The 18,174-nt window shown below is 34.6% G+C and overlaps 1 protein-coding gene across 3 annotated transcripts in view; it reads right to left on the bottom strand.

Moving 5' to 3' along the window:
• Positions 1–1,115: 1,115 nt before the first annotated feature.
• The window catches only part of LOC133190567 (multidrug resistance-associated protein 1-like), a 962,792-nt gene continuing 945,733 nt past the window's right edge, over positions 1,116–18,174 (bottom strand). For all 3 annotated transcript variants that reach the window (XM_061326266.1, XM_061326267.1, XM_061326268.1), the window contains one exon: positions 1,116–1,300. In XM_061326266.1, the coding sequence (XP_061182250.1) occupies positions 1,133–1,300 (168 nt within the window). In that variant the 3' untranslated portion in view covers positions 1,116–1,132. The remainder of the gene's footprint in view (positions 1,301–18,174) is intronic.

Raw genomic sequence — 18,174 nt, 5'->3', positions numbered from 1 at the left:
CCTTCCTCAGGACAAAGAAAAAAGTTAAGAAGTCATAAAAACAAAGGAAATAGAGAAGCAAAAACAACTAGCACTACTACTAAACTACCAAACACTAAATATTTACAATGTTACATGTTTAATTTGGAGTTTATAAACAGTTGTGAACAAAGAAATCCGGAGCGCTATGAATTGCGTCCGGTCTATCAGGTGTACTCTGGTGAAGTGTGATTTACATAATTGAACGAATTAATTATCGCTAATTAATTACGGCCAACAGTAAATTGTACATTGTCTTATTCTCTCAAAATAGCGTAACTCTACATGATAAAAAGAAATTAAAGAAAGATAATATGGAAGGACAATTTTGAAATATGAATTTGGATATGTGATAAATTATGATAATCAAAACTACATGTGAACTCTATAGCCCTTAATTTACAATGCTTGTGTAATAATTAAATTGCATTGAAAACGGAAAACGACAAACACGCCAATTCACAGTGCTCAATGATTCAATTATTATCATTAAAGAATTACAGGATAGTCGGGGGGTAACGACATGGTGTTTTCACAGTAATCAACACTGTACATAAACTGACCAATTACGCTATGGTCTCAATCTGCAGATTCATAATTACATGTACGTCCAAATTAGATCTGTTAAATCCTAAATGATCATGATTTCGGCTTTTTAAAAATTTTTTTTTTTAAAATGTGTTCAATTTAACAAATATTTTATTTCTTTCGATTAACCAATTACAGATTTTCTAATCGATTGCCATGGTTCCGACTGAGTAATCGGTTAACCGGTTACCAATTGCCATCCCATATATATATATATATATATATATATATATATATATATATATATATATATATATATACTTAAAATAAAGAAGAAAAACATGAAACATCTCAGTAAAGTCATGTTTTTCTTCTTTAAGTATTTTATTCCGACCACTGAGACTTTTATTGGATTGTCTATCTATCTATACATTTATATATATATATATATATATATATATATATATATATATATATATATATATATATATATATATCTCTCAAAGGATTTGTGATCCAGCAGAGCCATGTAATCAAACTTTAACTGAGTAAAGTTAAATCTTTCAATGCTTTCTGTTTAAAATATTCACTTTTCTACCAGTAATACCTTCTCAGCTGGCTGTATTTTACAAGATATATCTTTCAAGACCAAATCTAAACCCTCTCTGTATCGCAAACCATAATTTTCAAACACAATTTCGCCTTTTTGTGGCCATGAAGAATGTGGCTTTGTCTCTGCAATTTCCTTTGGTGCCTAAAAAAATACATATGTAATTGTATTTTAATGAAAATTCAAAGGGATAGTTTCAAAATTTTCTGGCTAAAACATACAGTTTAGAAACATAAACAAAACTAGTTCTTATTGTAAATTAGACCATTACAGATGTTCCCCAATGCTCCCTTCTCCATTATGATGCCTCAATTTCTTAAACTTGTGCTTAAAAATTTAGACACAATCTGTCTTTTATAGATTTGCAACTTATTTTCCAAAATTGTAGTTTGGGGGTAGGAGCAGGGGATAAAATGCACACATAAATGAATAAAAGCTAATCAGATATTATTGAACCTACAGATGTTTTTGAAATAATCATATACATCAACATTTTGGATTTAACAATACATACCAGAAACAAATTTCTAATCTTCCTCATAGAAGAGTTACACTTATATATTTTCCGATGTCTAGTGTTTTTGTGTACATTGGTTCCTATTTTATAAAACCGGAAATTGTAGTTGATGTAAACATGTACAGAACAAAGTTTGGGAGACTTACTAGCAAATCCAAATGATGAAATATAAGCATTTAAGAAAGGCATTTGAAGGAAAAAAAGAAGCAGCAAGGTATCACAATAATCAATACTGCCGAAAATAATCATATTTCTTCGAACGGAATGCAGACCTTAGAGGGGATAACTGTTTCTTGACCTTGTTCAATAATTTTTTTTTGTGTGTAAATGATTTTTCTTGTTTTAATTACTGTGGAAAGAGTTACCAATTCCTTGTTTCTTTAAAAGCAGTACTATTGTAAATACTCCATAAAAAATATCAACATATTTTAGGATTGTTTATAAACTTTTTATATCAATTTTTATCATGTTTTTTAAATATTGATTACATTTGAAAGCCAATAAGAAAATTTTGTTTGTCTTCAATAAAATATTAGACCCAGGAGAATGTTCTTCATAATTTTATAATTACAAAATGTTCCTAAAGATTGAAGAGAATATATTGGAAACTTTTTTAAAAAATATTGAATCAGAAACATACATTTTCCCACTTTCCCCCAAATTTTGGTGAATTGCTCAATCATAAAGTTGTAAGATGGTCAGATATTTTTTTTCTTTAGTGAGAAAGGCTTCTGAATGCATAAAGGTAATTCAGTTTCTTAGGAAAAAGTTTGTGTTATTTATCCTTAAAAGATTTTTACTGAAAACATAGAAAATTACAGCAATTGGAATATGAACCAATCAGAATTCAGCAGACATTAATTTTAAAGTTTATAGTACAGCTGTATCAAATACATGCATATTAGTAGATCAACTCATCTCATACACACACATGTGAATGATCTTCCTTCTGCATTTCTACACAACATGCCTTTAATTAACCCTAACAAGGATTCACCTTATAAACCAGAAGTCTCTGATGAGACTGTAGCTCTACTGGTTTGTATTTGTAACAAAGGAAGAGAAAAGTAGAACTTGATGCATGTGAAACTATGCAACAGCAATAAATAGAATAATGGTCTTTGGTTTAGTCTCTTTGTGGCAAGATTTATTGCAATCAAATTTAAAACTGTTGGAGGAGAAGCCTTCTGAAAGAATTTCAACAAAATTTTTATTTTAAGTAACAATGGCAAGACCGTTCATCAAAATCAAAAACTGATATAAAATTATGGATCTCGTTGTCTACTTGTGTGCAAAATTATATTGAAATCAGATCCAAACTGTAGGAGGAGTGGCATTTTTAAAGTATTTAACATAAATTTCTGTTTTAGTAACCATGGCAACACCGTTTTTCCAAATCCAAAAAAAGGTACATTGAATTATTTATCTGAGTTTTGAGATCTTGTTCAAAGATATGTTCAAATTAGACCAAAACTGTAGGAGAAGAAGTGATTTGAAAGTATTTCACAATAATCTCTATTTTATTAACCATGGCAACAATGCTCACAAAAAATTAAAAAAAATCTATAATACAATATTATGTACCTCAGTGTAGTCTATTTTGTGCCAAGTTATACTGAAATCAGACCAAAACTGTAAGAGAAGTAGCATTTTGAAAGTCTTTCACAGATATTTCTATTTTTAAGAAACAATGGCAACAGCATTCATCAAAATCAACAATCCAATGCACTAAATTATGTATCTTAATGTAGTCTACTTTGTGCCAAGTTATATTCAAATCAGGCTAAAACTGTAGGAGGAGTAGGGTTTTAAAGGAATTTCACAGAAATTTCTCTATTTTTAAGAAACAATGGCAACACCGTTCATCAAAATCAAAAACCAATGCACTAAATTATGTATCTTAGTGAAGTCTACTTGTGTGCCAAGTTATATTGAAATCAGACTAAAACTGTAGGAGGAGTAGCTTTTGAAAGGAATTTCAGAGAATTTTCTATTTTTAGTAACCATGGCAAAACCATTCGTCAAAATAAAAACGGATGCATTAAATTATGTAAATTATGAGTCCCTGGTTCAATCCCCCCAAATTTTTTTTTTGGGGGGTATTAATGATAGTTATTGTTTTTAATACATATTTAATTTGATTTTTTTTTACTTAAGCTAGTTCATTTTTAATCATCACATTTTCCAAATAATATCAATATACACATCAGAAATAAACACAAAGATCTATACATAATTGTTTCAACCTGTCTGTGTACCATATAGAATGTTACCTGGACTTATAATAACATGGGATTTTCAGCCATTTTGGAAGGAAAGACACATAAAGAGAAAAAGTAGATAGATAAGATGCAACAGTAGTTTACGAAACGAATAGTGATTTTGGCAAATCATAGAACAAAATTCTTGAAAACAGTCAAGAAAAAAATATTGATACATAATTCTGTAAAATGTCAAACAGATTTAAAATACTAGAATTATGAAAAAACGTTTTGATTTGATTAAAGTGATATATGCAAATACTAGTACGCAGAGAGGCTAATTGTGGAGTAATAAAAGAGAAATATCTCCTATATATAGTGTGAAAGTATTTGTCTTGAATTTATAGCCCGAATCAGAGCATAAGTTTACCCGGAAATATTTGATTTCTATAATTTACATGTAGAAGTTCTGTATCTGTACATGTATTTCATAAAGTTAGTTTCCTAAATTCAATACAGGATATACATCAAGTAAATCTATTTATAGTAATAGGTACTTTCCATTTAAACATGGTAGTATGCGGGGAAAGGGCGCTTTACCCCTTTGTTGAATAAAAATTTACTGAAAGATCATTTCGAACTACTTTAATATAGAGTACTGCAGTACATACAGCGTCAAGTGATTTTGATCGACAGGCCAAACACATGTTCACTTCGTGTGATACCTTAAGCAGAAAAACAGGTTGTGATCATGACTGACTTTGAATCAAAACACGTTTATGAAAGATATAGAACATTTCTTTGGTCTATGTTATATGGATATGAGGAGTGTGATTACGAGGGAATCTCTCTTTCTCTCTCTCTCTCAGACATATAAATTTTAACTTCATAAATAATAATTTCATATTATGAGAAAAAAATTACCTAAATATAAAATATGAAGTAACTATAACATGTTCTGGATTTAAATCTATAATGAATATATAATTCAATGCTTATCTGCACCAACTTCTCCAAATATAAATCAAGACAGGGAGGGGGGGGGGGGGGGGGGCTTCAAAGGAAGTAGATAGTTTAGTACTTAACCGACAAATCAATGGACTTGTGCAATTTTTTTTTATCACTGTAATTATTCTTTTTTTCAGAAGAAACATCTAGCAGAACCATATTTCACACGGAATCACCTTTTCACAAAGTATTTCATTAACTCTTTGAGTATTTCACAAGAATCGCCTTTTCACATAATTTTAAGTGACGGGTTTCAATTTATATCTAAAAGCTTTTAAACTGTATTACGATTTTCTGTCGCTCAGTTCCATTTTAGTGGATGTAATAATTTTTAACATCGAAAATGAAAATCGGAAATCAGAATATTTGGCATTCAAATCACAGAGTGTATTAGAGAATAAAAAATCGTCTGCATTATAGAAGGCTTAGTAACAGTTTTATTCTGAACTAAATGAGATAGGTAAAATTGCATTCCATCACTATATAAATGTATACTGTTTATAATATATATTTACTTGAATGTGCTAGCTGCCATATATCAGTTTATTTTAGATATATGTACATGTGTAACTACATGAGCATTTTTCAATAACTGTCAATATGTACAGTCTTACACTGCACTGGCAACTTAATACTATATACATATACTGAATGTGGAAACCAACGTACTCTTACATGTAGAAGAGAGTGAATATGGAACATCTAAATAGAACAGAATGCAGACATCGACAACATCATCAATACTATTTCTGCCTTTATCTTGAAAGTTCTCTTCTCACTTACAAGTCAGAGTTATCTTTCTTTGCCCATTGTATACACACTAGGTAAATGGGGGAAATGACGGTACCTAAAATCTAGAAAATGCGCAATCCGATTTTAAAACAAATTATATAATTGGTATTTGTAGACTAATCTCTGTTATGCATAACAATATCTTGAAAAAATATTAAAAAACCAAAAAGTCAAAAATTGACCAAAACACAAATTCACTTCAGGTTCGGACAGGAAGTGCCGGAAACAAACGAAAACCTTCTTGAAACATGACAAATATCATGATCCAATATTCCTGAAAATTTCACTTTTTTACTTCAAACCGTTTTTGAGAAAAACTCTGGACAAAAGTCAATATTAAAATTTGAAATACGGCCGTAACTTTGGACTGGAAGTGAATTTTTCAAAAAACGGAATTTTATATAAACTTCGCATATCAACCTATTATCCTGTGAAAAATTGTTAAAATCTATTGAAACATCTCTGAGTAATCATGCTCACAAAATTTGGGAGGAATAATAATAATTAGAAACTCGTTGCGAGCAACAAGAGGTCTTCCGTCCAAATAACCTTCCTTATATGTGATATTCTTTGCATGTAAAATTACTTTTATATATGCTCGTAGTAAAGACACCTAAATATGTAATATGGGTCTTACAAAACTGCAAGGATTTTAAATATTTATTTAAAAAAAATGAAAATAGCGCAGAATTCACACAGAAAGAAAAATGCCAAACATCATTAATAAACTTAAATTTCAGCTAAAATGAGAAAGAAAATTCAGACATCGGGATTAAACCCAGATCGCCTTCGTGAAAATTCAATATGGAAACCACTACACAAGCGCAATTTAATCAGCCATCATCGATGTTTACTTTGTACTCATTGCCTAAAATAACCAGCGTCAGGGAGAGATTAAAAGATTTTTTATTTAGTGGGAATAGTAGAACGAGAGCTAGCTAGCCAAATTCTGCGCAAAAATACCCACATCGGAATTCATTACTTGAGTTTAAATACTAACAGTTAGAGAAATAATATATTACCGATAAACTGATGATACTGTTTCTTTTACCGGTATTCTTTATGCATTCAACTTTTTATTTCATATTTCAATTCCATATACAGGCATGTCCATGTAATCTTTTTCTGCACTTCTATATACTTCTGCATCAGACCATTTGTCTACTACGAAAGGCTGGTCACGATACATTTTTTTTTGTGCCAAACATCAAGAGTAAATCTTCGCGCGTTTCCTTTGGAATGTATTTTCTATTGAATGGTGATAGCTTCAATGAAATTTCAAAATGTATGTTCTTATAACCTGAATTTCGAGCTTTAGAAAGTATATCTAATCACATTGTATATTGTATGGATAAATAACACTAAACCAGTGAATTAGATAAGATTTTCTACAAATTCTATTTTCCTGTTTACCCACAGTGGACTATCTCAATTAGTTACACATTCATGAAAAGACTGGAATGTTTCGCCGAAAAACATGTCTCATCCTGCAACAGTCAAGGAATCTGATACCATATATGTTCAATAACAACATCTTTTAGAAAAAAAATATTTTTTATCAACTTCATTAAACAATCTTAGTACACGTTTGAGGAAACCTCGGATTAAAACTCTAGCTCGAAACAGAATTGCAACGTAATTGTGATGTGACAATCCAACAATTTCTTCACATTTCTTTGATCCTTATGGTAGTTTCATTCAAACAAACGCTCGGCTGACTCCGTAAACTCCGACCTGCTCATCAGAGTTTACGGAGACAGCTGCCATTTTGGACTACTGCTTCAAATTTAGAAATGTGAATATCTAGAGTTTAGATTGATCAATTCTAAAATAAATTATACATTAAGCATTGTAGCAACTTCTAATGATAAAACGCCGCTTAATGAAACAAATATCATTAAGCGTTGCAATTGCAACTCTTAATGCCATAAATTATTGCATTAATAGTTAACATTTTCAACCGCTAATGCTAAATCACAACTTAATGATAGAATTATATCATTAAGCGTCACAAATGCAGAGCAACACCGATGCTTAATGAAACAAGTAAATATCTACATAATCGACGGTTAATGATAAACACTAGTATATCATTAAGCGTTGCAGTCACACCCTTAATGAGAAAAAAAATCCCCCCCCCCCCCAACCAGGATCTTGACGTCATATGCAATTGTTATTTGACTGTGAGAACGTGCAATAATTTCATTTTTTAAATTTTTTTTATCTAGCTGATAGATAGATTTCTGAAAGATCTTTACTGGTGGGATATTTTACTGGTGTTGTAGAATAGGATTTCCCCCATAGCCAGTCCCCCCCCCCCCGGAAATTGTACCCTAGAGTAGGATTTCCCCCCGAGGGGAAATCTCACACCAGAGCCAAATTTTCCCCTCTTTCTTTCTCAGAGTAAGATTCCCGCCCTCTTATGGAGTCAATATAAAATACAAATATTTTTGTGAAAAAAAAAGATAAACCACACACTGACTTTTAAATGGAAATGAATGTTTTTGACTTATACACTAAAGCTAGCTGTTCAACTGTAGTAAGAATTTTCTTAGCATAATTTTCCAATCATGGAGTCTCAACCCGAATATTAAGCTTTCAAAAGATATGTAAAACTCCTCAGATTCAAAGCCTTAACACCTCTAATGGTGCATCAGAACTTGTATTTGTCACATATTTTTAATGTGCAGTATATCAAGGCTATCTAAAGTTTAAAGATTCAGTTTGTTTTCAAAGAAAGTAATTTATGTATACCTTCTACTACTTGTATATGATGTTTGAATCCAATGAACGAAAAAATAGTTTGAGTTATCTCATTAGAACGAATAAATTATTTCATAACGAGTTACTAGTAGTTATCTCCTTATCCCGTTAAAAGGATTTAATTATCTAGTTATATCGAGTAAGTAGTTATCTCGTTATATTATACATGAAAAGAATAATATTTTAATGCTTTAAAAATTGTTTGGACAGTTGCTGAGAGAAATGAGATGTAAAATTTTCATTTTTCATTCTTCGTATGTTTCAATACATCTGGAAGGCCGGTAGAGCACTCGCTCCGTGATTGGAAGACCGTGAGTTCGAATCTCTGCCGCGACTGACCTAAGTCGATAAAAAAATAGGTAGCAACTGTTCCTTCGCCAGGCGCTCAGCACTTGGAAGTGAAAGTTGCGGGTCCTTCGGATGAGATCTTAAAAACCGAGGTCCCGTGTCAGGACAGGCGTTGGCACGATAAAGATCCTCACTGCTCAATGACCCTTAGTGGCGACTAAAGGTCTAAATTTGTAGCCCTTCACCGGTATATGGTGACGTCTCTATATGAGTGAAAAATTCTCGAATGGGACGTAAAACTACATACAATCCATCAATCAATACATCTGGTCACCATTTTAAAGAAAGGACACATGTAACAATGTGTCGCCCCCTTCCCCCTCATAACATAGGTACAGCCATAATATTTATTTGGGGTAAAAATTGGCTCTGGGGGAAATCGAACTCTATAATTACTACACAGAGTAGGACCCCCACCCCACCCCCCCACCCCCCTGGAAAATTTAATCTGGTGTGGGATTTCCGTAGGGTGAATCCTACTCTAGAGTCATTTTCCATAGAAGAAATCCTATACTCTAGAGCCTAATTTCCAGTGAAAATCCTACTCTAGAACCAATTTTCCGGGGGAAAGAGTTTAGAGGGGAAAGCCTACTCTACAAGACCGGTAAACCTCCCCCCCACTCGGATACTGCGGGTTTTATACCGTTCAATTCGTGTCAATTTCAATCTTCTTGTTTTGCATATCTTATGTAATTAAACATGCACGGATCTAGAGGAGAGGGGGGAGGGGCAAAGAGGAATTTTCAGAGTTATTAAATGTATATCCTAAAGCATCTAAAAATGACCTTGGACCCATCCCCTACAATAAACGCAGACCCCCTGTTAAGTTGGTATGAAAAGCCATACGAACTAGATATCATTGAGATGGTGGCCATCTCCAAGGGCCCTGCTTTCAGCAACGAACATGAAAATGTAAGGAAGCTGAAAAGGGTTAATTTTGAAGAGGAACATTTGTGTACTATTAAGGGATGTGTTGTTTGAGTCTAAAGGGCTTCTATGTTAACCTTGTTATAATAAAAAATGGCACGAAAATCACAAGTGCTCCATACCCTCTATCAAAAAATGGCACAAAAATCACGAATGCTGCATATCCTCTGTGAAAATTGTTGCATATTCTCTATCAGAAGTATGGAAGGAAAATCACAAATGTTCTGTATCCTAAGTCAATTGGTAAGGTTTGAGGTTGACTGGACTTAAGGGAAAGTAATTATGCACCAAACAAAGATTTTAAACAGAAAGGCTATTTTTTACCTTGACCCTTGACCTAGAAACTTCGTTCAAGGTCACTGCACATCCATTGACCAGTGGCACTCTGTGAGTGAAGTATGAGCCAAGAGGAGAGAAGATATGCTCCGGACAAGGATTTTTCATATAATTCTGCTATGACCTTGACCTAAGACCTAGAAACATGGTTCAAGGTCACTGCACACCCTTTAACCAAAGACACTTGGTCAGGGGTGTGCAATTAAAAAAATTAAATACTAGCCCACGGGCTAGTGGCAGCAATAAAGTTACTAGCCCCAAGTAAAAAGTTACTAGTCCAAATGTAAGGGGGGGGGGGGGGGTTAACAGAAAATAGTTTATTGTTGAAAAAGTCAGGGTTTTAATGTCATTCTTTTTAAAATTAAAGTTTAATTCTCACTAGTAAAATTAAATCATGTATAAATTAACAATTATGATAGAAAATAAAAATAAATTCAAATAAATTATCTACAATGAAATGAAAATCATTTTTTTTCATCATAAATCATTAAATACGCTGGAAATATATTTTATGTAAACCACATAACACTTATCTTTCAGTTGATTGAGTGATCGTAAATAATTTAATGAGATATCTGCATGTGTATTTACCATAAACAGAGGAATAGAGGAAATTCGGATAAGATAAAAACGATCGTTTTTGGAAGTAAATAAGTCAGGTAGCACTGCAAAATGGATAAGATTATGGAGATTAACGAACAGTAGGAACATGCTGCCGAATATATTTTTTCATATTTTGAGAATTTAATAGCAAATAACGAGTGAAAATACCGATAGTAATTTTCATGTGTCACATTGGTAGTTTTAATTTCTACTAGCCCAAGGGGCTACCTCTGTGCAGAAAACTACTAGCCCGACCCCAAAAAATGGTAGCCCCGGGCGTCGGGCGGTGCTAATTGCACACCCCTGCTTGGTGGGTGAAGTATGAGCCAGATTGGGCCAATGAGAGAGAAGATATGCTCCGGACAAAAGATCTCGGACGGACAGACGGACGGACGGACAGACTGATCACTATAGGGCACCCGCAGAGCGGGGCCCTAATAAAGCTTAAGAAGTAACGATTACAACCCCCCCCCCTTCCACCACCACCAGGAAATAGTTTTTTTTACACTTTGGAAAAGAGTTAACTGTTTTTTTTTTAAATCTATTTTATTTATTTATTTTTCTTGTCAAGAAATTTCTGGGTTGGATTTTTTGTTGGACTGGGGTGGAACCCCCCCCCCCTTGGAAAAAATTCCTGTATCTGCGCATGTTTAAGAATATTCAGAATGCAATTTACATCTTAAATACTTCGAGTTTGATTACCTTTCCCACTGATAATTTTCCAAAAATATTATTAATTTAAGTTCATACAATTAGTACCATCAGATGTTCTTTTAGTTTTTGAAAGAGAATTTAACAAAATTATAGTATTAGCTGGTATTGTTAGAAAGTTGATTCAGAGGAGTTGCACAGCATAACCAGGCATCAAAGAATCGCACAAAGGTTCTTCAATTATTGAAACTCTTAAATTATACAGGGAATAAGAAATTAAAAGTTCATAACTATGTTATTTCCTTAAGATAAAATTGTTCTCTCCTTTTCTCCTTTTTTCTATGTCATCTTCTATTGAGTTTTCCCTTCTTTCTTACACCTAGATTATGTAAATGCCTATAAAGCAGAGCCAAAGTTTGAAGGCTATCGCAATCCAGAAATATTCTTTCATGAATTTGTTATGTCTGTGGCGTATCAGAGTATATTAGACAGAATAAAAACAGAGCTCAGTAATTTTAACAACTGACACTACAACCTCCTCACGATCAATTTCAAATATTTTAGGAAAATCCTCCCTTGGAACCTAGCGCACAGGTTCAGAATCTCTTATTTTTGACCACTACGCATTTTTTCGCTACAACTGTGTGATGGATATTTGCCTTCAATTGTATTTTACATATGCTTGATTTTTTTTTTATAGAAAATAGAAAGAATGTTTTTGTTGCAAACAAGAAATATGAGAGCTTCAAATTTGTTGTCAATTAAAGCCTAAAATAATTATCAAATAAGATAGTCAAGAAGAGTCAGTTAAACTTTTTTACCTAAAATAATGAATTTGTATGAAATAACAGTGACGTAGCATCGTTCTTGAAAGGGGGGTGGGGTGGAGGGGGGCAGCCAGAGAAAACAAATTACAACATAGCTGACAAGCAAAAAAAGGAAAACTTGCCCAAAGTCGAAAATCGAAAATCTTATTTCATACATTACTACCCTTAATTGACTAAGGTACAACAAGAGGCCCATGGGCCACATCACTCACCTGAGCAAATTGGCTATGCAAAAGCACAAATCAATTCAGTATTGAAAAGGTTACGGGGGGGGGGGGGGGGGATACCTGATGATGCTTCCATGGCAGTATAACAAATGGCTTTGTTGTACTTGAGTAAATTTTGAAAAAATTTGATCCCCCATTGTGGCTCTTCCCTATCCCAGAGGTCAATATTTGAACAAACTTGAATCTACACTACCTGAGGATGCTTCCATATCAATATGACAAAACATAGCTTTTCTGTTCTTGAGAAGAAATATTTTTTCTGCATGTTCTTATGTAAAACTTTCAATCCCCCATTGGGCCCCACCCTACCACAGGAGTCATCATTTGAACAAATTTGAATTTACACTATCTGAGAATGCTTCCATATCAAATTGACTAAAATTTTCAGTTCTTGAGAAGAGGATATTTTCCTATATGTTCCTATGTAAAATTTTCGACCCCCCCATTGTGGCCCATCCCTATCCCCGGGGTCATCATTTTAACAAACTTGAATCTACACTACCTGAGGATGCTTCCATATCAAAGTTACTAATCATGGCTTTGCAGTTCTTCATCAGAAGATATTTTCCTATATATTTCTATTTAAGACTTTGATCCTCCATTGTGGCCCCACCCTACCCCAGGGGGTCATGATTTGAACAATCTTGAATTTACACTACCTGAGGATACTTCCACATAAATATGATCAATCAGGGCTTTGCTGTTCCTGAGAAGATTTTTAAAATTTTTCCTATATATTTCTATGTAAAACTTTGATCCTCCATTGTGGCCCCGCCCTACCCCCATGGGTTATGATTTGAACAATTTGAATTTTTACTACCTGAGGATGCTTCCATATAAATATGACCAATCAGGGCTTTGCTGTTCTTGAGAAGAAGATTTTTAAAGGTTTTTCCTATATATTTCTCTGTAAAACTTTGATCCTCCATTGTGGCCCCGCCCCACCCCCGGGGGTCATGATTTGAACAAACTTGAATTTACACTACCAGAGGATGCTTTCATATAAATATGACCAATTAGGGCTTTGCTGTTCTTGAGAAGAAGATTTTGAAAGATTTTTCCTATATATTTCTATGTAAAACTTTGATCCTCCGTTGTGGCCCCACCCTACCCCCGGGGGTCATGATTTGAACAAACTTGAATCTACACTACTTGAGCATGCTTCCATATAAATATGACTCCTCATGGCTTTGCTGTTCTTGAGAAGAAGATTTTTAAAGGTTTTTCCTATATATTTCTATGTAAAACTTTGATCCTCCATTGTGGCCCCACCCTACCCCCGGGGGTCATGATTTGAACAAACTTGAATCTACACTACCTGAGAATGCTTCCATATGAGTTTCATCTTCCCTGGCTCTGTCGTTCTTGACAAGAAGATTTTTAAAAGATGCTATTAATTTTTCACTAATTCTTTATTATCTCCCCTTGAAAGAGGGCATGGCCCTTCATTTGAATAAACCTGAATCCCCTTCACCCAAGGATACTTTGTGGCAAGTTTGGTTGAAATTGGCTCAGTGGTTCTTGAGAAGAAGATGAAAATGTGAAAAGTTTACGACAACAACGACGCCGACAGACAACGGACAAATTTTTATCAGAAAAGCTCACTTGAGCCTTTGGCTCAGGTGAGCTATTAAAAAGTGGGGGGGGGACCAGCCTTTCCATGAACATTTTTAATAGTAGAAAGTTATCTGTGGAAAAAAAGCCCCCCCCCCCCCCCCCCCGATGCTGTGTCTAAATAATAATTTGATAATACATGTACTTTTTTTAATCTGTGGAAAAAAGTGTTACAGAAACATAAAAGAAACTAGAGCCAAGCTCGTTGCAATGCAACGAATAGGTCTTCCGTCGGAGCTCCGGACAGAACATAGCGACCTTGAGTCAAGGTCATGCAACATTTTAAGGTTATTAACAATCCTGTAAGGGGCATCAACTTCCAATGTTTCAACAGTAGAAAGACAGTAAAAGAATGTAAAATTCCCCTGTCAGTGAACTTGAACTTGTCCAAATAATCGTGCGTCAAGCCAGGACACATTCTGCAGCTGGTTAAGAGCAAACACCATCTGTATGTCATCGACAAAAAAAAATTCACAGTCACGTATTCTTTCAGACTATTCATCCAAAACATCATATTGTAAGTGACCTCGGATTTAAGTCAAGGCCATTACACACTTTGGATGATATATTTATCATCTTTTCAGTGAAATGCAAATGCATGCAATTTTTCTATTACAAAATTAAAGACCTTTTTGTTTGTTTGTTTGTGTGTATGTTGTTTAACGTCCCTCTCGAGAATTTTTCAATCATGTGGAGACGCCACCATATTTGCCGATGGAGATCTGCAAATTTTGACCTATACTCGGCACTCATGGCCATTGATCAGTGAAGGATCTTTTTTGTGCCAGCACCTACTACCAGACGGGACTTCAGTTTATACGGTCTCATCTGAAGGATCGGTCTCTGCGTCCCATAGTGGGATTCGAACCTGCGACATAAGGATCAACTCCTTAATTCACGACTCTAGAGGAGACACTCTTACCACTGCGCCAACGTGGGCGACTAGACCTTTTTGAATTTTACACTTATTATATCAATGACCTTGAACTTGCCTAAATGACCTATTTTAAGGTCAAAAACAACCTTTGAACTAATTATGAGCTTCCAGTGATACTCAATGACCAAGATATTCCTGAAAAAGAATATTGCACTTTTCTGTCAGTGACCTTGAACTTACCAGAAAGACCTTGGATCAAGGTCAAAACACATCCTTGGATCATAAGCAATCTCTGTATCAAGTAATAGCTTCCAGTGATTTTATATTACAAAGTTATAGCATGGAAAAAAAAATTTAATATTTATCTGCCAGTGACCTTGAACTTGCGGGAAAAACCTCTATTCAAGGTCAGGACAAACCCATCTCAAGCAATCTGAGAAAAAGTTTCCTGTGTTCCTCCCACCCCTTATAAATTTATAATCCAGGCACAAGTTTTGCCACTTCTTCTGCCAATCTAGTACTATGTTATCTCAAACCAGTGGATCATAAGCAATCTTTGTTCCTAGTATGAGCTTCCAAAATTATAGCACATACAGTAATCTTACACTTTTCTGTCAGTGACCTTGAACTTACAGGAATGACCTTGAATGAAGGTCGTGGCAAACCCTTTTTGTCATAAGCAATTCCTGTATTCAGTGAGCTTCCGGTGACTCTCTATTACAGATAAATGGGTCGGACAAAACTTTGCTATTTTTTTTTAAGTGACCTTGAACTTGCCGGAATGATGTTGGATCAAAACCATGACACACCCTCGGATCATTAGTAATCTTTGTACCAAGTTTGACCTTCCAGTTTCTTCATAACAAAGTTATATCCTGAGCAAACTATCACGTACAGACGCACAACTAGGCAGACGGACAGTGTGATTCCAAGACTCAAAACACCCCCACCCCAAACCAACACACTTTGTTTGGGAGAATATATAAATTCCTATGTTAAATTATGAACACTCTTTCCGGCCCAAACCTTCTCCCTAGAATCAAGATTTGAAAAATAAAATAAATGTATGCTATGTTGGAAATTTTCTCATTCTAGTCCAGGGGTTATTGAGAATACTATTTTAAAATGACCCCATGCGCGGATCTAGAGGGGGCTGGGGGCAGTTAAATGTACATACTAAAGCAAGTAAAAGTAATCATCCCCCCCCCCCCCTTTAGAAAACGCAGACCCTTCCTCGATAACGCGGATCTGTGTTAAAATGGTATGAAAAGTCTTAGGTATGAAGCTTTAAAAATCAACGAACCCCCCCCCCCCCCACATACACACACACGCACACAAACACACACACGAAAAAGGTTTTTCACGTTTGTGAAAAGAATTTCTTTTTTTTTGGCTCGTCAAGAAATTTCTGGGTTGAAATATTTTTTTATTGGGATCCCCTCCCCCCCCCCCCCCCCCGGTGGAAAAAAAATTCCTTGATCCGCGCCTGGACCCCATCTAATCTTTACTACATTACCCTTCATTTGAACAAAACTTTACCAAAAATATTCTATGTTAATTTTCGTTGTTATGGCCCAGTGGTTCTTGATAAGATAAAAATGAGAAAATTTTACAAGTAACTTTAGAACGACAACAACGATAACGCTTATATACGCCAAGAAAGCAAACAAAGCTGAAGAATTATGAACAGAAAAGCTTACTTTGGGCCTTTGGGCTTGGGAGATGAGATACTTATTTAAGAAATAAACAACAATGTTAAAAAGTTCTCTGGGAAATGAACTTGGTTGGTCACGTGATCAAATCCTGTGAAGCCCTAAGGGCTTCTCAGATTTGATCAGGTACCAACCAAGTTCATTTCCCAGAGAACTTTTTAACATTGTTGTTTATTACTTTTATTTACATTTGAGACGAATTTTCTGAAAAGAACTGCATTTATTACACGAACGGCCCGCCGTATTCATGCTATGTTGTGACGCGAAGTGACCTAGAAGCTGTTTGGTCTTGAGAGTTCGCCTCGCTCCAACATTTGAATACTTATATTGCTGTTCAGCAGTCCAGTTCAGGAAATATCTATTCATAATAAAAAAAAAAAAAAACAATGATCGCTACTGAGAATGATCTTACTATTATTGTATGAGTTCTTTATATGAAGTCAAAAGCGGTGATATCGTCTTCAGTTTACATACCTTCAAAGGAATTTCGGGTTAAAAAGGTAAGCGTGATTTTAGGCTAATTAAAAACATTCTTCACACCGAAGAAAGAACTAATGATCATTTGTTGAATGAAAAAAACATATATGTTTCAATAATTTTATCTTTTTCATCGCTTTAACGGCTTAGAAGTTCCGAAACCAGTGTCACCGGGACAGAAATATGTAGACAAGATATCATCTCGCTGTGTGATACGGTCACGCCATGTCCTCTGACCCCCTAATAAGTTTGTACAGAATTGAACATATTTTCTCTTCAATAGGTTCATCTAAGAAAAATATTTGCAAATGTAAATAATAAAAATTGAAATTATTTTGTCATTTTTTTACGATCGACGGGCCTGCATTTCAAAGAGAGAGAGAGAATTTCTAGCTAGGTCTTTGAATAACAGTGACATCGGTTCAGAAAACCAGGTCCCTAGGAATGTACATGTATATAAAATAGGTAGTGCCTTTCTCTCGGAATTCATCACCTGCTTCTGTAAAGCTCCATCCTCACTTGTACTTACATAACCGGCTGCGAAGGAAAACATTCTATTTATTTCGGGGATGGGGGTATACGTATAGCGATGAGAGGCAATTTATTCACCTATACGTTCATTAAATATGAAGATTGCTTCTGAGTATTTGTATACGATCGCACGACTTTCGTGTTAATTTATAAAAGTTAGATTATGTAAGCAAATAACTAAACTAACTTTTGTTCTAGATGAATTAAATAATTACTTAGCCGTTTGTAAGTTTTTTTTAACATTTGTAAGAACCACTTTATTTTAAAAAACAAATAATCGTCCTATTATGGGCGCCCATGATATATTAGACAGGATGTTTAATTAAAATATAATTCAGATATCGACATCCAAGAGAACAACACATTCTTTTTTCAGTGGCGGATAAAGGAATCTAGAAAAGGGGGCCCGACCAGTTTTGGGTCGGGGTAGGGGCCCAAAGCCACATAAAAATTGATTTATTAAATCTTGTGTATATTTTGGATACAAAAAGGGGGCTTGCAGGCCCCCTGAACCTCCTCTAAATCTGCCAGTGTTTTTTTTTTTTTCATTAGTCAGCCCGCGGGCTGACTAGTTACGGTGGGATAAAACTGCAAGTACGCTTGCATA

This window comes from Saccostrea echinata, unplaced genomic scaffold (assembly GCF_033153115.1).
Source record: "Saccostrea echinata isolate AGI-Se365-2 ecotype Australia unplaced genomic scaffold, CSIRO_AGI_Sech_v1 ptg000022l, whole genome shotgun sequence".
Taxonomy (NCBI): Eukaryota; Metazoa; Mollusca; class Bivalvia; order Ostreida; family Ostreidae; genus Saccostrea; species Saccostrea echinata.
The sequence above is the reverse complement of the archived record's forward strand: the minus strand, read 5'-3'. Positions and strand labels throughout refer to the sequence as shown.